At 45.8% G+C, this 15324-nt stretch overlaps 1 protein-coding gene across 1 annotated transcript in view; it reads left to right on the top strand.

Annotated features, from left to right (window-relative positions):
- Nucleotides 1-3012: 3012 nt before the first annotated feature.
- FNDC4 (fibronectin type III domain containing 4) overlaps nt 3013-15324 on the top strand; it is a 325741-nt gene continuing 313429 nt past the window's right edge. Inside the window, exon 1 of the mRNA XM_078647183.1 lies at nt 3013-3396. Coding sequence (XP_078503309.1) covers nt 3255-3396 — 142 coding nt within the window. The 5' untranslated portion in view covers nt 3013-3254. The remainder of the gene's footprint in view (nt 3397-15324) is intronic.

Below are 15324 nucleotides of genomic sequence, written 5' to 3'. Positions count from 1 at the left end.
ATATTTGCCAAAGTGAAAACTCTATAGCACATGCGCTTGGTAACTTTCTTTTTTCTCTCCACCTGGCACATATCTTGACTGTGAAGCAAACACAGCTGTTGCACCCCCAACATGTGGCCACTTCCTAATCCTTTGCCACCATGAAACAGATTTACTCCCATAGATGTCATTTAGGGGTCGCCATGGGTCGCAGCTGCGACCCCTTGCTTTCCCTTTGCAACCCCTGGCACTGCTTATGCTACCCTTGGCTTCAGAGGTGGCAAAATCAGAGCCAAGAACACAGGGGAGGCGTATGGACATCGGTTGGGGCCCCAAACACTTTGTATTCTGTAAAAGAATATATTACATTAATACTGTATTATATCATATTTTTTACTGCTATTGTAATACAAATGGAAATCAATTAGCTGGACTATGACCTTCTCTGGCCTATGAATGAAGTTAAAAAAATGCTTATAAATGTACTTTGTGTTCATGCTTGCAGGTGAGAGTGTGTTTATGTAAGAGAGAGTTTGTGTAAATGTGAATGTGTGTGTATGTGTGAGCATGTCTGTGTGTGAGTGAAAGTGGAGGTCAAAGTGCATGTCACTTCCGCTAGCCCTGGCATTATGGAGAATTGATGTCCTTGGTTACTTCTGCCCTTGGCAGCTGCAGGTTTCAGACCATTACCAGGGTGGGATGGGTTGTGAAAAAGTTTGTGAAACCCACAAACATGTCTGTGGGTGTGCATACTCTGCAGCATTCCCACGAGGCAACACCACCTCCCCGCCTCTAAAAATAAATGTACTCAAATAAAAACCTTTGTGTAGGTAAATCTTTTTATGAGTGTAAAACCATCTATTGCGACTATGTAAATTGTTATGGCACTTGTGAAAAGGCTAACAGCACCTGCCAGCTAAAGTTAGACCTACAAATGGCTTTGTGAATCAGATCTGAAGAGTGGGAACACATCCATGCCTAGATGCATCAAACAGAATTTCATTTGCAAACGGTGCGAATCGCAAAATTCGGCCGTTTGCGAATGCAATTCATAGATTTGGGATGCATTAACCTTTTTTGCATTTTTCGCAATTTAAGAAATCGCAATTTATTTGCGATTTCTTAAATTGCGATTGCATTTAAGAAATCGCAATTTTGCAATTTCTTAAATGCAATGCATGATTTTTTTAAGGTAATAAATCGCAATTTGGAAGTGGTAAATTAACATGAAGTTAAACTTCATGCTAATTTACGAAAACTTTCAAAAATGCACAAAAGTGCATTTTTGAAAGTTTCATTTTAAACACACACATGCCCTGTGTGGAAAATGTACTTACATTTTAATTTTAGGGGTGTAGGGGGGGGTCTTTAGGACCCCCCCCTGCACCCTTGAAAATGCATTCTCATTTTGCGATTCCTTAATTGCGAATCGCAAAATGAGAATGCCTTCCAATTGATTCCTATGGACCTCTAGGCCCATAGGAATCAATGTAAAGGGATTCCTTATTTGCGATTCGCAAAATTGGGAATCGCAAATAAGGAAAGATAAGGAATCGCTAAATAAATTGCGAATTTTTGATGCATTGCCGTTTGCGATTCCTTAATTGCGATTCCTTAATTTTCGCAATTAAGGAATCGCAAACGGCAACAATGATGCATCTACCCGCCAGTACCTTTTCATATGAACGTGTCACAAAAGCTTTTTTTAGAGACACCATGAGAAAATTAGGATCCTTTGGTGTATTTTATTTCATATTCAGTACTGTTTTTATGTTTTTTGTTAAAAAGATTTTTTATGCCGTTGTCTCCACTGTTATCACTATTCTGTGCATTCACTATCCTGCCTGTTAACAAACATTGTTATATTAACTGAACTGCCACTGTTTCCAAACGCAATTATAACTATTATATTTCACCCTTCCCCACCTCCTGCTCCAAGATAGATTTGATACCTCAGAGAGTCTTTCTACTATGTTTGTACACCTCAAAATATCAGAGTCTCCGGCAAGACCACTCAAAATATGTCACAACAGAGAACCAAAACATGGCGGGGTAGGCCATTATGTGGCAAGGAATGGAAAAACCATGTATGGGACTGTGCAATTATAACCAAATTCTGCGGCCTAGTCTGTGTCTTTATCATGTAACAGTTGTGAAACTTTAACACACTTGGGGCCTGATTACGAGTTTGGCGGTGTGGCGTCGGGTCTGACCCGCCGTTGCAGAGCCAAAACCATGGTCAGGCCGCCCACCAGATTCTGAGTAATTATTGTGATGTTTTTTTCAACGTTTGCACAGCGGTGGTCTTAAAATGGGCACTGCAATGGGAACGCCAAAAACGGTTCCTGCTTGGTATGGGCTGTTAAGTCCATACCGTGTAGGAACTGGGGTGCATGCACACAGGGGGACACATGTTGTGCAGAGGCACAAAGGGGCGCTGTAGAGCCCTCTCTGTTTCTTCTCCTCCACGGTTTTCATGGGGTGGAACCGCCATGAAAACCATGGCTGAGAGGAAACTCGTAATATGCTTAGTGGCACCGCGGCATTCCCGCCAAGCATATTGCGGCCCCCTGGCTGCCGGAACACCACCAGGGATCGATGGTTCCCTGGCGGCTGCGGCGGGGCAATGGTGGTCCGACCATCCTCTTTGTAATAGGGCGGTCAGGAGACTCCCACCTGATCCCCAGGAGTCTGGTGGTCCATGGACCGCCAGACTCGTAATTAAGCCCTTCGTTATTGATACAAAGACATCACAACTTCAGAAAATAGAAATTTTGTAAGAAGAAAATCTGCAAATCTGACAGATCCTATTGAAAATGTTATTTTCCGACAAATAATGATTTTGTCTTACACTAAAGCATATTTTATGTGAAATTGTAAAGCTTTAGGTATTCAATGTTCTAAATTCTCCCAGTGTATTACCTACAGCTCTGACACATCCTCTCTCTTTTGACTTTTCTACAGGGGTGAGACCTCACCAGACCCAGGGGCCTCCAGACCAGCTGGCTCTCCCATGACAGAGGACAAGGTCTTGTGTCTGCAAGTGCTATGACCTGGGGGTCACCCCGGGCCCTTCCGGACCCTCCTGCGGCTACCTGTCCTAGACATAGAGGTCTTCTGCTCCAGATGCCAGGGGTCTTCTGCCCCTCTACTGCCAGGTGGCCGAAGCCTGCTCACCTGCACCCTCTGAGGGAGCCCGGAGTCCGGCTGACCGATGACCCCTGGGGCAGGAAGGGATTTATCGGCGCAGACTCCGCCCTCTGATTGCGAAGCCAATGATTCCTTGCTTCTCCCAGCAATTTAAGGGGAACCTTAGGATTTGGACTTCAGAAGCCGAGGAGATGGCTCATATCCTCATACTCCTGAATCCAGCCATGTTGGTCATCTTCAGCTGTGACTTCTGCCTGGTGAAAGCAAGTAAGTGATGCAGACCTCGTCGCTCTGTGGGTTTGTGACAATCATGTGTCAATTCATCCTATGGCATACAAGATTAAACTGGTCTGGGTTGTTTGAGTTCCCATTCAGAGGGCTTGTGGTCTACCAGTTTCGGCCTCTATTTCAGGAGATGGCCTTCTTCAGGGCCTATACGTTATCTCATGGTAATGAGCACCGCTTAGTGTTTGTGCTTGCCGAGTGGATTGTGTTGGGTCTAGGCCAATAATGAGATTTATATGATTGGTTTCATGCCTGTAGTGGCACAATACAGAAAGAATGATGGAATGGAATGTGACCCAGAGTAATTACGGGAGCTAGGATTAGTGTAAACATCCCACTCACTATATCTGCTTTTGACATAGGTGTTTCCGTACGTGCCAGAATGCAGCGGTGTTGGGTCGTTTGTAGAGGTGCACCCAGATGTTGTCATGTGAAGATAACAGTCATCCAGTAGTTAACATGATGTCAGTTTGCATAGTGACAGATTGGTGGTGTTCAGTTCTGCGGTGGTGGCTGGAGTACGACACACCCTCTGCATCAAAACCTCTGGCCGGTGCACGTGACATGCCATCGACTACCAGGGAAGACGTGGGCAGGAGGTGGGCAGAGCACCCTGGAGAGATTGGGAAGCAAAACTGGAATATAAGGGGGGAGACTGCCAGAATGGCACTGGGATGGGGGGGACTAAAGTGGGCTTCACCTACGGTTGTTATAACAATGAAGAGAAAAGGGGTCACAGAGTGTCTCCTTTCTACAGAAACATTGGCAAAGTCAATAGGTCTGGCTTTTTGTTAGGGGAAGTGTGTGATAGTGCATGTGTAGGCAAGCATCTGTGTGTGTATGTTTGTATGAGTGAGTGTGTGTGAGTAAATAAATGGGCAAGTGTGTTTGTGTGTGCATGTATAACTCACACTGTGAGGACCGGGTCCATCCACATAGCATAGGGGGACCTTTTTCAGAACCAGACAAACACTATCTTTGTGAGGACTGGTGTGTTATGAGGACCGGTCCTGGTAGTGTGTTCAGGTACTTTCAAGCAAGTGTATCAAAAGACTAAAAGTGCAGTTACCTTTGCTTTGGTCTGCTTTATAACCTTCGCATGCATGGAGTTAGAATAGTAAATAAACACTTCATTACGGTCAATGGCTGGTCCTCATAATAAAACTTATGTTATGGTGTGCATGCGTGCGTGCATATGTGCTTGTGTGTGTGTGTGTGGGTGAACATCTGTATGTGTGTGTTTGTGTGCATACGAGTGAGTATGTGTGACTAAATGAATGAGAGTGTGAGTGTTTGCATGTGTGTGTGTCTGTGTTTGTGTGTGTGTGTATAGGTGAGCTTCTCTGTGTGTATATTTGTGTACATACGAGTGAGTGTGTGCGGGTAAATGAATGAGCGAGTGTGAGTGTGCGTGCGTGTGTGTGTGTGTTTGTGTGTCTGTGTGTTTGTGTGTGTAGGCGAACATCCGTGTGTGTATGTTTGTGTGCATACAAGTGAGTGTGTGTGGGTAAATGAATGAGCAAGTGTGAGTATATGTGTGTGGGTGAGAGTCTGTGTGTATGTTTGTGTGCATATGAGTGAGTGTGTATAAGTAATTGTTTGAGCATGTGTGAGTGTATGCGTGTGTGTTTCTGTGTGTGTGTAGGCGAGTGTCTCTGTGTGTATATTTGTGAGCGTACAAGTTAGTTTGTGTGGGTAAATGCATGAGCAAGTGTGTGTGTGTGTGTGTTTGTGTGTATGTATGTGAGCATCTGTGTTTGTAGGTTTGTGTGTGTATGAGTTTGTGTGTGTGGGTAAATTAATGTGCGAGCGTGTGTGTGTGTATGTGAGCATCTGTGTGTGTGTTTGTGTGCGTACATGTTAGTGTGTGTGGCAAATAAATGAGCGAGTGTGTGTGTGCGTGTGTGTGTATGTGTGTGTTTGTGTGTGTAGGCGAACATCCGTGTGTGTATGTTTGTGTGCATATGAGTCAGTGTGTGTAAGTAATTGTTTGAGCATGTGTGAGTGTATGCATGTGTGTTTCTGTGTGTGTGTAGGCGAGTGTCTCTGTGTGTATATTTGTGAGCGTATGAGTTAGTTTGTGTGAGTAAGTGCATGAGCAAGTGTGTGTGTGTGTGTGTATGTATGTGAGCATCTGTGTGTGCAGGTTTGTGTGTGTATGACTGAGTGTGTGTGAGTAAATGAATGTGCGAGTGTATGCGTGTGTGTGTATGTGAGCATCTGTGTGTGTGTTTGTGTGCATGCATGTTGGTGTGTGTGGCTAAATGAATGAGCGATTGTGAGTGTATGCGTGTGTGCATGTGTGTGTGTACCCCCTGTCCGCAGCTGTCCTATAAAGAACAGTAGTGAGTGCCTGCTGCAGCTGCATCATTATGTGAGCCGGGAGGAGAGCCCTTCTCTGATCAGACTGCATAAGCAGAGACAAGCTGACAAGGAGCCAGGAGATGGACTTTGCATAATGGGTCAGGTGAACTGAGAAAGCCGACACAGATACTTTTGTTTGATGCAAGGCGACACCTGATAAGATCCTTTGTGCCGGCAATGGATGCATTTTATATTGTGGATGAAAAACTGTTTGGAGAAAGGAAACAAGCATTGGCATAGCCAATAGGTCTCGCCTTTGGGACCTTATAAGTGAAAAGCGAGACCTATTGGCTATGCCAATGCTTGTTCTCTAAGGGAAAAGATAGATGTTCGATTTAAGCCTGGAAGCACCGTGCCTGCCGCACTGAAGCCGCCCTGACAGAAGGTGAAAAAGATGCAATGTTAATATCGAACTATGGGTTGCCTGCATTTTGGCGAATAGAACATTTTATTGTGCGCACTGAATTGGCTGTTTTAAAAATTACAAATTACATTTTGCAATGTGTTCAAGGAAGAATTTCATACACTGCACTAAAACAAACTGTCGATTACAATTCTCTGCGCATGCGAAGTTGAAATGACACTCAGGCTCCAGGAATTAAGTGCTTTAAAAAAAACATGTCATTTTCGGAATTTTCGGTTTGTATTTTCCAGTGAAAAAGAATCAATAGCCGAGTTGAAACGCGTTGGGACAATGAATCTTTGCTGGCAACCTAATGAATAATTATGTTGAATAAAGCGCTGTAAACTCCATGATGGATCCAGGCAGTGGGGGAGAGATAAAACAAGAGCGGCCGGGAAACTGAAAGTACGGCCGGCCGGCCAGCCATGAATAATTAGGGGAGGAGAAGCCGCACAGCACACGCTGGGAGAAGCCCTTTGATGTGCTGTGCGGCGGTGAAAAAATGCAATTAGGAGGGAGGGAGGCTGATGCGCGTGCTTGTTTGCTCACGTGATTCACGTGAACTTAAAGAAAACCGCACGAACGAAACCCTTGGTTTCACGAGTTTTTTGAGCACTTGAATTCTCGCTCCCTCAATGCGCTTGCGCGCATTGATAGGTCGCGAGACCTAAAAATGCGTCACTCAGGACAGAGAAGGAAGCCCCGTCGTGGTGAAACACTGACGAGGAGGCTGGAGATTGGACCAGAACAGGGTCCCACCCTCGCCTGGCACCAACACTGGTGCGCGCATGTTGGCGCTATGCACAAGGCGCTCGCTGTGCACCAAGTGCTTTTCTATTCAGGGAACTTTAAATAGAAAGTGAACTTGCAGAACTCAGCCTGGTGGCTGCAGGGTGAACGGTTGTGCTGGTCACCGGTGGCAAGTGGGGAAGGAAGTCCGCATGTGGAGGTGGGCGTGGCCAGAAGAGGCACAGCGCGGGGGGCAAGCCCCCTTACGTGTCCCAGTACAGGGAAGGATGAAAGGGCCTTTGGTAAGATGGCAGATGGCATCAAGGATGGTGGCGTCCAAGACTGCATTTAGGGAAGTTGGCAAGTTTATATCACCGTGCCAAGTCATACTGTGAGGCTGCACACAGGGCTGTTAACTTGTAGGTAACAGCTACAGGGCGCAGGCATGAAACTAGTATTTGAAGTCTAATGAAAACACAAAGCCTTTATGTCTTTTAAAACATGTTTACAACGTGTTAAAATACTAGAGATTGAGTTGTGGGCGTGTTTTATTTTATTTTACTTTGTGATTGTTAAATCAAGTGCATCATTTGGTGCCCATTTGCTTCATGAGTAGAAACAAATTAAAAAAGAAAGGGATGGTTTCTCAAAGGTGATGGAAAGTGCTTTGCTCAAAAGGCATCTGTGCACGTGCATGCAGATATTAGGCAAGTGAAGTATGTGGCCATTCGAGAGACATACATATTTGCTATGTATGAAGTAATAGTGCACGGATGTTAGTTGGAAGAGGATGGTCATAGCTCAATATAATAGCTTTTGTGCAAAGGATTTGAGGTTGACGGTGGTTTTACTATATTTAACAAGCACTGGCGTTGCCAATAGGTCTCGCAGTAGGAAAGTTGGAGCTATTGGTTTTGTAAATGACATTTTATATTTATGTTTTGTGATTTACAATGCCAATACTTTTAACTTTAGCATATGTGACACTTTTAGTATTTGTAATGTCACATGTTTTGTATTGCCTTTACTTAAATTTATTGATATTACATAGATAGATAGACAGAGTGAGGGCGATAGATAGATAGACAGTGAGGGCGATAGATAGAGTGAGGGCGATAGATAGAGTGAGGGCGATAGATAGAGTGAGGGCGATAGATAGATAGATTGATAGAGAGTGAGTGCGATAGAGAGATAGAGTGAGGGCAATAGATAGAGTGAGGGGAATAGATAGAGTGAGGGCGACAGATGTGTGTGTTTGTGTGTGTGCGGTTGTGTGTGTAGTTGTTTGAGTGGTTGTATGTGTGGGTGGTTGTATGTGTGGGTGGTTGTATGTGTGGGTGGTTGTATGTGTGGGTGGTTGTATGTGTGGGTGGTTGTATGTGTGGGTGGTTGTATGTGTGGGTGGTTGTATGTGTGGGTGGTTGTATGTGTGGGTGGTTGTATGTGTGGGTGGTTGTATGTGTGAGTGGTTGTATGTGTGGGTGGTTGTATGTGTGAGTGGTTGTATGTGTGGGTGGTTGTATGTGTGGGTGGTTGTATGTGTGGGTGGTTGTATGTGTGAGTGGTTGTATGTGTGGGTGGTTGTATGTGTGGGTGGTTGTATGTGTGGGTGGTTGTATGTGTGGGTGGTTGTATGTGTGGGTGGTTGTATGTGTGAGTGCTTGTATGTGTGAGTGGTTGTATGTGTGAGTGGTTGTATGTGTGAGTGGTTGTATGTGTGGGTGGTTGTATGTGTGAGTGGTTGTATGTGTGGGTGGTTGTATGTGTGGGTGGTTGTATGTGTGGGTGGTTGTATGTGTGGGTGGTTGTATGTGTGGGTGGTTGTATGTGTGGGGGGTTGTATGTGTGGGTGGTTGTATGTGTGAGTGGTTGTATGTGTGAGTGGTTGTATGTGTGAGTGGTTGTATGTGTGGGTGGTTGTATGTGTGAGTGGTTGTATGTGTGAGTGATTGTATGTGTAAGTGGTTGTATGTGTGAGTGGTTGTATATGTGAGTGGTTGTATGTGTGAGTGGTTGTATGTGTGAGTGGTTGTATGTGTGGGTGGCTGTATGTGTGAGTGGTTGTATGTGTGAGTGGTTGTATGTGTGAGTGGTTGTATGTGTGGGTGGTTGTATGTGTGGGTGATTGTATGTGTGGGTGGTTGTATGTGTGGGTGGTTGTATGTGTGGGTGGTTGTATGTGTGAGTGGTTGTATGTGTGAGTGGTTGTATGTGTGAGTGGTTGTATGTGTGAGTGGTTGTATGTGTGAGTGGTTGTATGTGTGGGTGGTTGTATGTGTGAGTGGTTGTATGTGTGAGTGGTTGTATGTGTGGGTGGTTGTATGTGTGGGTGGTTGTATGTGTGGGGGGTTGTATGTGTGGGTGGTTGTATGTGTGAGTGGTTGTATGTGTGAGTGGTTGTATGTGTGAGTGGTTGTATGTGTGGGTGGTTGTATGTGTGAGTGGTTGTATGTGTGAGTGGTTGTATGTGTGGGTGGTTGTATGTGTGAGTGGTTGTATGTGTGAGTGATTGTATGTGTAAGTGGTTGTATGTGTGAGTGGTTGTATATGTGAGTGGTTGTATGTGTGAGTGGTTGTATGTGTGAGTGGTTGTATGTGTGAGTGGTTGTATGTGTGAGTGGTTGTATGTGTGAGTGGTTGTATGCGTGTATGGTTGTGGGGTAGGAAATTAAACAGCAATCAAGTTTTGCATGCGGTGACTGTTGCCATGTTTTCTCCGTGCCCTTGTTTATCCCCTTACCACAATTGCCCTGGAGTTTCGTTGGCTGTGCAATTTAAGGATATCCCTGCCTGTCTTGGCCCCCGGTAGCAGGGAGGAGAGCGCGCCGGACCGGTCGCGTGGCCCTGCTATGGACCCCCGTGTTATTCTTCGAGAGCAGCGCTGCTGATTGCCTCAGCAGACGTCCGGGTAATTATCTGCAGGTGGCGTTGCCTAAAGCGCTGCCATTATTATAAAAATATAGACCCATGACAACATATGAAAAAGCCAACACACAGCACGGTACTAATAAAACATAGTTGAAACGCACTCACATGCGTGCGAGAGGCAGGCGCTCATGTGGAGAAGCGTCCTCGGTTACAAACACCTCGTGTAACTAACAGCGGCAGCATTTTAAAACATTGTTTGCACTTTAAAACAAAGAGATTACCACAAACATATGTTTAGTTTAGAAGAAAGTGCCTGTATTTTAGCCCACCTTAACAGTACTACAACAGTGCGCTATAGAAGCCAAAGGAGGGTAGGGCTGGGGGAGAGTCAATGGCTGCAGCGCTACCCAGCGTGAACCCAAACATCCCATGTACATTATAAACGCACCAAAGAAGACGCAGCCTTGGTTACAAACACCTTGTTTGACTAAGGCGAGAGGGGGAGGTTGGGGTGCAACTCTGTGTGGCTTGTGCTCTCCTGGCGCCTCTGGTCTGTTTACTGTTAACACATGGAATTCCAAAGCAATCATTAAGCCGGATGGCTCCGTCTATGTTGTGCACCACTGGCGCCTTTTGTCTGTTTCCAGCTGAGAGGAAGGAGCTGGAGAAGCAGGAAACTGAAAGTACGGCCGGCCACCGGCCAGCCATGAATGAACCCCTCGGTTGCCTGCACAAAAATAATCAAACTTTACTTTAATAAAGTTGTTAAAAAAGAAGTGAATAGCCCCATGGTCAATCCTCGTGAGCCACAATACCACCACACACCTACACAAACGCATCGCCTTTGGAACCAAGTTATAGATTTTATAAACACATTCGGCCATAGCGCCCAGCCCCAACTGCCTTGTCTCAAGGCGCGCCAAGATAAGGCGCTCTTGAAATCCCATAGAAAGGTAGGTACCCTCTCCCGGAGTTCGCAAGGATGAAAGGCTGCGCCGGGTCTGACAAGATTCGGTTCCATGAGCTGCAGCGCACTGGGCTGAAGGTCACGGCCTGGCCTCTTATCGAGAAAGTGCAAACATTAAAATATATCGATATCCGACTGAGGTCTTGTGAGGTGTAAACAATAAACTCTATTCGAGTTGGCAACATATTTTGAGAATTTAAACTATTAAAATCCAGTATAGATTTTGGGTTTAGATTGCAATATCCCTTTGCTTTCCTTTAAGCAGAAGCAATTTCTCTTCCCACCCAATAGTATTATCCCAGAGTATAGCCATCATCAAGTTACGTTCGTTCACTTAACTCTACGTAAAATGCGCCTTCTCCAAGGCAAAGCCACGCACTCAGTGTTAATTTTTAAAAAAAAGCAGCACAATGAGTGGTGGAGTCTCGGTGATTTACAAGCTCGCCGCTGACATCTGCTGTAATCTGCAGGGCTCACGTTCGAATCCTGGTAGGCTCAAAGCCTCCCGTCGTCCTTCTACGGTCGATGTGCGCAGTAATATTGCACTTTGGTAACTCTAAAATCGTACTATTTGCAGCGCCTAGAGCCTAAAGGAGATTTCAAGCGCTATATGAAAAAACAGGTTATCCATTTCTCTGCCCGCTTTTCGCACCCTTTTGACGGGCCGCTTCCAGGCCTGTAACATTTCCAGATTGTAAACAGAGTAAATCTTGCCTTTTTTATTGAAGGTTTTGGAAATACCGGTTCTGTTGGCAGCGTCTATTTCTTAATGGAGTTTATATTTTGAAGCTGTAAGTGTAAGCAGGTCCTGCAGAGTCGACGTCAGATCTCACAGCATGGGTTGGAAAAAAACAGGTAACTAACTCTTTCATCAAACAAAAACTCACGCACATTGTTTTATTTGTGCACACTGCACAAGTAGCTCTTGCACTTATTGCACAATTCACTGGTGCCCAGTTTAGCGGATGAAAGGCTGCGCTATCCTCACAGGTGGAAATCTTTAATCTATGGGTTGCGCATATATTGTCTCAAAAGATGCACCGTCCCTGAACAGTTTTGTGGTTTTAAATGGAATATTGCGTTCTAGAGAGCCAACTGAAGATTATGGCCCACATCTGTAAATAATTGCCTGGAGAAGAAATCCCGTCGAATAGGCGCTTCTGAAAAGCCAGAAAATGGGCAGGTGAATGTTAAATTGGATTGCTAGCTAGAGAAAGGCAACGAGAAACTCAGATGTTAGCTAAAGTATTGAAGATCTGCTGGACGCTGATATTCAGGTGAGCTACCATAGTGGGAGGGGGAGAAGACAAATGAGAAAAACATTAAAGAAGAGGGCGTGGTGGGAAGTAGAAAGTGATAACGGGTAATATAGCTGAGGCAGGAGGAATGGGAAAAACATTAAAGTAGTAAAGATGGGAGAGAACATTAACACAGCGGAAAGCAGTACAGCAGGATAAGGAGAGAGACCCCCCCCCAAAAAAAATCGAAACATACTGAGACATTAAAAGAGGAAGGAATGGAATCGAGACAAGTTACAGCAGGAGAAAGAAGAAAATGAAACTGAGAAACACAAGGGCCAAAAAAGAAAGATACAATAAAAATGACAGATCGCATATGAAAAACGAGGGAAAAACGTTACTAATAGGAAGGGAAAGTTGAATATTAAGATGAAAAGTACATTGAGTAGATTGGGAAACAAAAGCGGCCGGGAAACTGAAAGTACGGCCGGCCAGCCATAAAAAAAAAACGGAAAATAAGTGACGGGGAAGGAGAAATGCCCTTGAACAAAGTGGTATTGAAGAGAGAGGATACATGGAAAGAAAGTAAGAAAGAAATGTTATAGGACGAAAAGGAAAAGGAAGATAAAAACTATGAGAAACACAAGGTCCAAAAAAGAAAGATACAATAAAAATGACAGATCGCATATGAAAAACGAGGGAAAAACGTTACTAATAGGAAGGGAAAGTTGAATATTAAGATGAAAAGTACATAGAGGAGATTGGGAAACAAAAGCGGCCGGGAAACTGAAAGTACGGCCGGCCAGCCATGATTAATTAGGGGAGGAGAAGCGTGTTAGGGGAGGAGAAGCCGCAGAGCGCACGCTGGGCGAAGCCCTTTGATGTGCTGTGCGGCCGTGAATGCGCGTGCTTGTTTGGTCACGTGATTCACGTGAACTTAATGAAAACCGCAGCGCAAGAAGCCCTTGGTTTCACGAGCGTTTTGAGGACATGAATTCTCGCTCCGCTCAATGCGCTTGCGCGCATTGATAGGTCGCGAGACCTAAAAAGTGTTAGGAATGTTAGTGGAAAGTGCATGGCGCGTGTGTGTGCGCAAAGCAAATTGTTAAAGGGATGGTGCTGTTAGTTCTTTACCAGTTTTTGTTAACAAGAGTCTCGTATGGGTTGTTTAGTAACACACGGCAATAGCAGCGGAACACAGAGAAAAGGCGAGTCTCTTTATTGTATTTTTGTGAAAGCCTGCACGCGGGCACATCGTTCCTCTGTTAAGCGGCAGTAACAGTGGAACATACACGAAAGGGCAGTATTTTTGTTGCATCTTTAAGAAAAGCCACTGCAGGCCTATTGATGTGCAAGTCTTCATTTTGGACAGCAGCGTCACACACTTGAGCCCACAGGGGTGATTAGTGAAACAGACGGTGTCTTTATGACATGCTAAGCTATCCAAACAGCACCCACTTCCTAAGGAAAATGGCCATAAATTTGTAATTTTGTAATTTGTAATTTCTATTTGTATAGCGCATTATCACCAACGGTCTCTAAGCGCTGTGAGAGGGATTCTGCTTTTAGTCACTGATGGGAGGAATGGTAAGCTACCGTGTGCCCCATGCCTCCTGGAAGAGCATGGTCTTAAGTTTTTTTCTGAATGGAAGCAAGGAGTGCTCCTTTCGTATCTTGTCGGGCAGCTTGTTCCAGATCAACAAAAATAGTTTTGTGTAAGCAAAGTAAATACTTCAAAGAACACACTCACACTCTGGCTTTCAACTACAAGCTACAATCATGGCCCATCGCCAGTCTAACAAAACGACTGCTTGGTCCCCACCATGAAAACCTAATGGGAACACAAAAGGGACAGACAGTGCAACCGTTCACCCAATGCTGTGGCATTAATGGGACGTCCATCCCCAAAATGACAAGCCATGAAAATACATGAAAACCAGTTCCTGGAATGGGCTGGCTCAAAGCCACTCTCTGTGCGCACTTCTGCTTATTGTGCGTATTTTGATGCCTTTATGAGATAGTGTGTGCAGACAGCTGCAACTCTCTAGCCAGACCTAAAAATTACTGCTTAAGAATGTTGTTACCATGAACATGCAGCAGGGGGATTGTTGGCGCACCAGCACTTCACCACCGAAATTGGTGATATCGGTGACAATGCATCAGAACTAAGGGCCTTATTATGATGGCGGTCCGACGAGAGTCCGACCGCCGTCGCAGCGGGAAGGAGACCGCCCAACAAGGCGCCGTGTAGGCGGTCGGAAACTGCCTTTTTCTACTGTGGCTTGTGTTGTGGCCCAGAAAAGATCTGCGGCATAATCCGAGGTAGAAAAGGCATTTTTCAAACATCCACGCACCATGTGCCTGGCACGTGGTGCATGGATGTTTGGGGGGCACCACCCCCCTGGCCACTTAGCAGTGGTCCTTGTGGGCCTTGCTTGGGGTCCCCAAGGTCCTTTTCCAGCTGCATTTCCATGGCGGTGGGACCGCAATGAAAAGGCAGTCGGAAAGGAACATCCTAATCCCTACGGCAGTGCCTGCACAGGCACCGCCCTCATGGTAGGGGTAGGAGTCCGACGGCCAGGGCCGGACTGGCCATAGCGGGCACCGGGCAATCCCCTGGTGCGCTGCACAGGTGGCGACCGGTTTTGGGCCCCGGGTGGCCATTTTTGTTACACAGTGGTTTTTGCAGGATAGCTGCAAAATCGGCCCTGTACCAAAATCGGCTGAAAACCGGCCCCGGCAAAGAGCTTGGCGGCACCTCCAATCCCCTCGACCCCCCTAGTGGGGACGGGGGGGGCAGGCCGAGCACTTTGCCAGGTCCAGTTGTGGTTCCCAGTCCGGCCCTGCGGAGGAGGAGGAGGAGGCAGTCTTTCACCCAGACATCACTGCTCCGACTGCTGGTATTGTAATCCGGCCTGCGGACCGATGCCCTGGATGTCTGGTGGACCACCACCGGTGGCCTGCTGGTGCCAGTCCACCTGACATCAAAAGGAGGGCCTAAGTGTGTGCACTGTAGCTTTCTTCTAAGTGCACCCAGGCAGCCAGGATTTTGCAGAGAAAAAAACAACTTGAAAAGCACAGGTTACCGGAGTGAAGGGGTGTTTTCTGATTGCTTGGAGGTACCTGTTGGTGTTTGGATCTGGTGAGGCGTCCAAGCACACCCACTGCGAGTAAAGCGCTCTCCGCTGCAGGGACCCCTCCCGCTGCATTGGCGCAGTTTCATCACGCGATGTAATGTGATTTGATAGAAGGTGATGTGATGTCACATCACGTTACATCATGAGATCTTATATGTTAAGTAATTTGTATAACAGAGTTATGTCTCCTCAAGGGTGTATCAA

The sequence above is a fragment of the Lissotriton helveticus genome, chromosome 6 (assembly GCF_964261635.1).
Source record: "Lissotriton helveticus chromosome 6, aLisHel1.1, whole genome shotgun sequence".
In the NCBI taxonomy this organism is placed as follows: Eukaryota; Metazoa; Chordata; class Amphibia; order Caudata; family Salamandridae; genus Lissotriton; species Lissotriton helveticus.
This window is presented reverse-complemented; position numbering and strand designations above follow the sequence as displayed.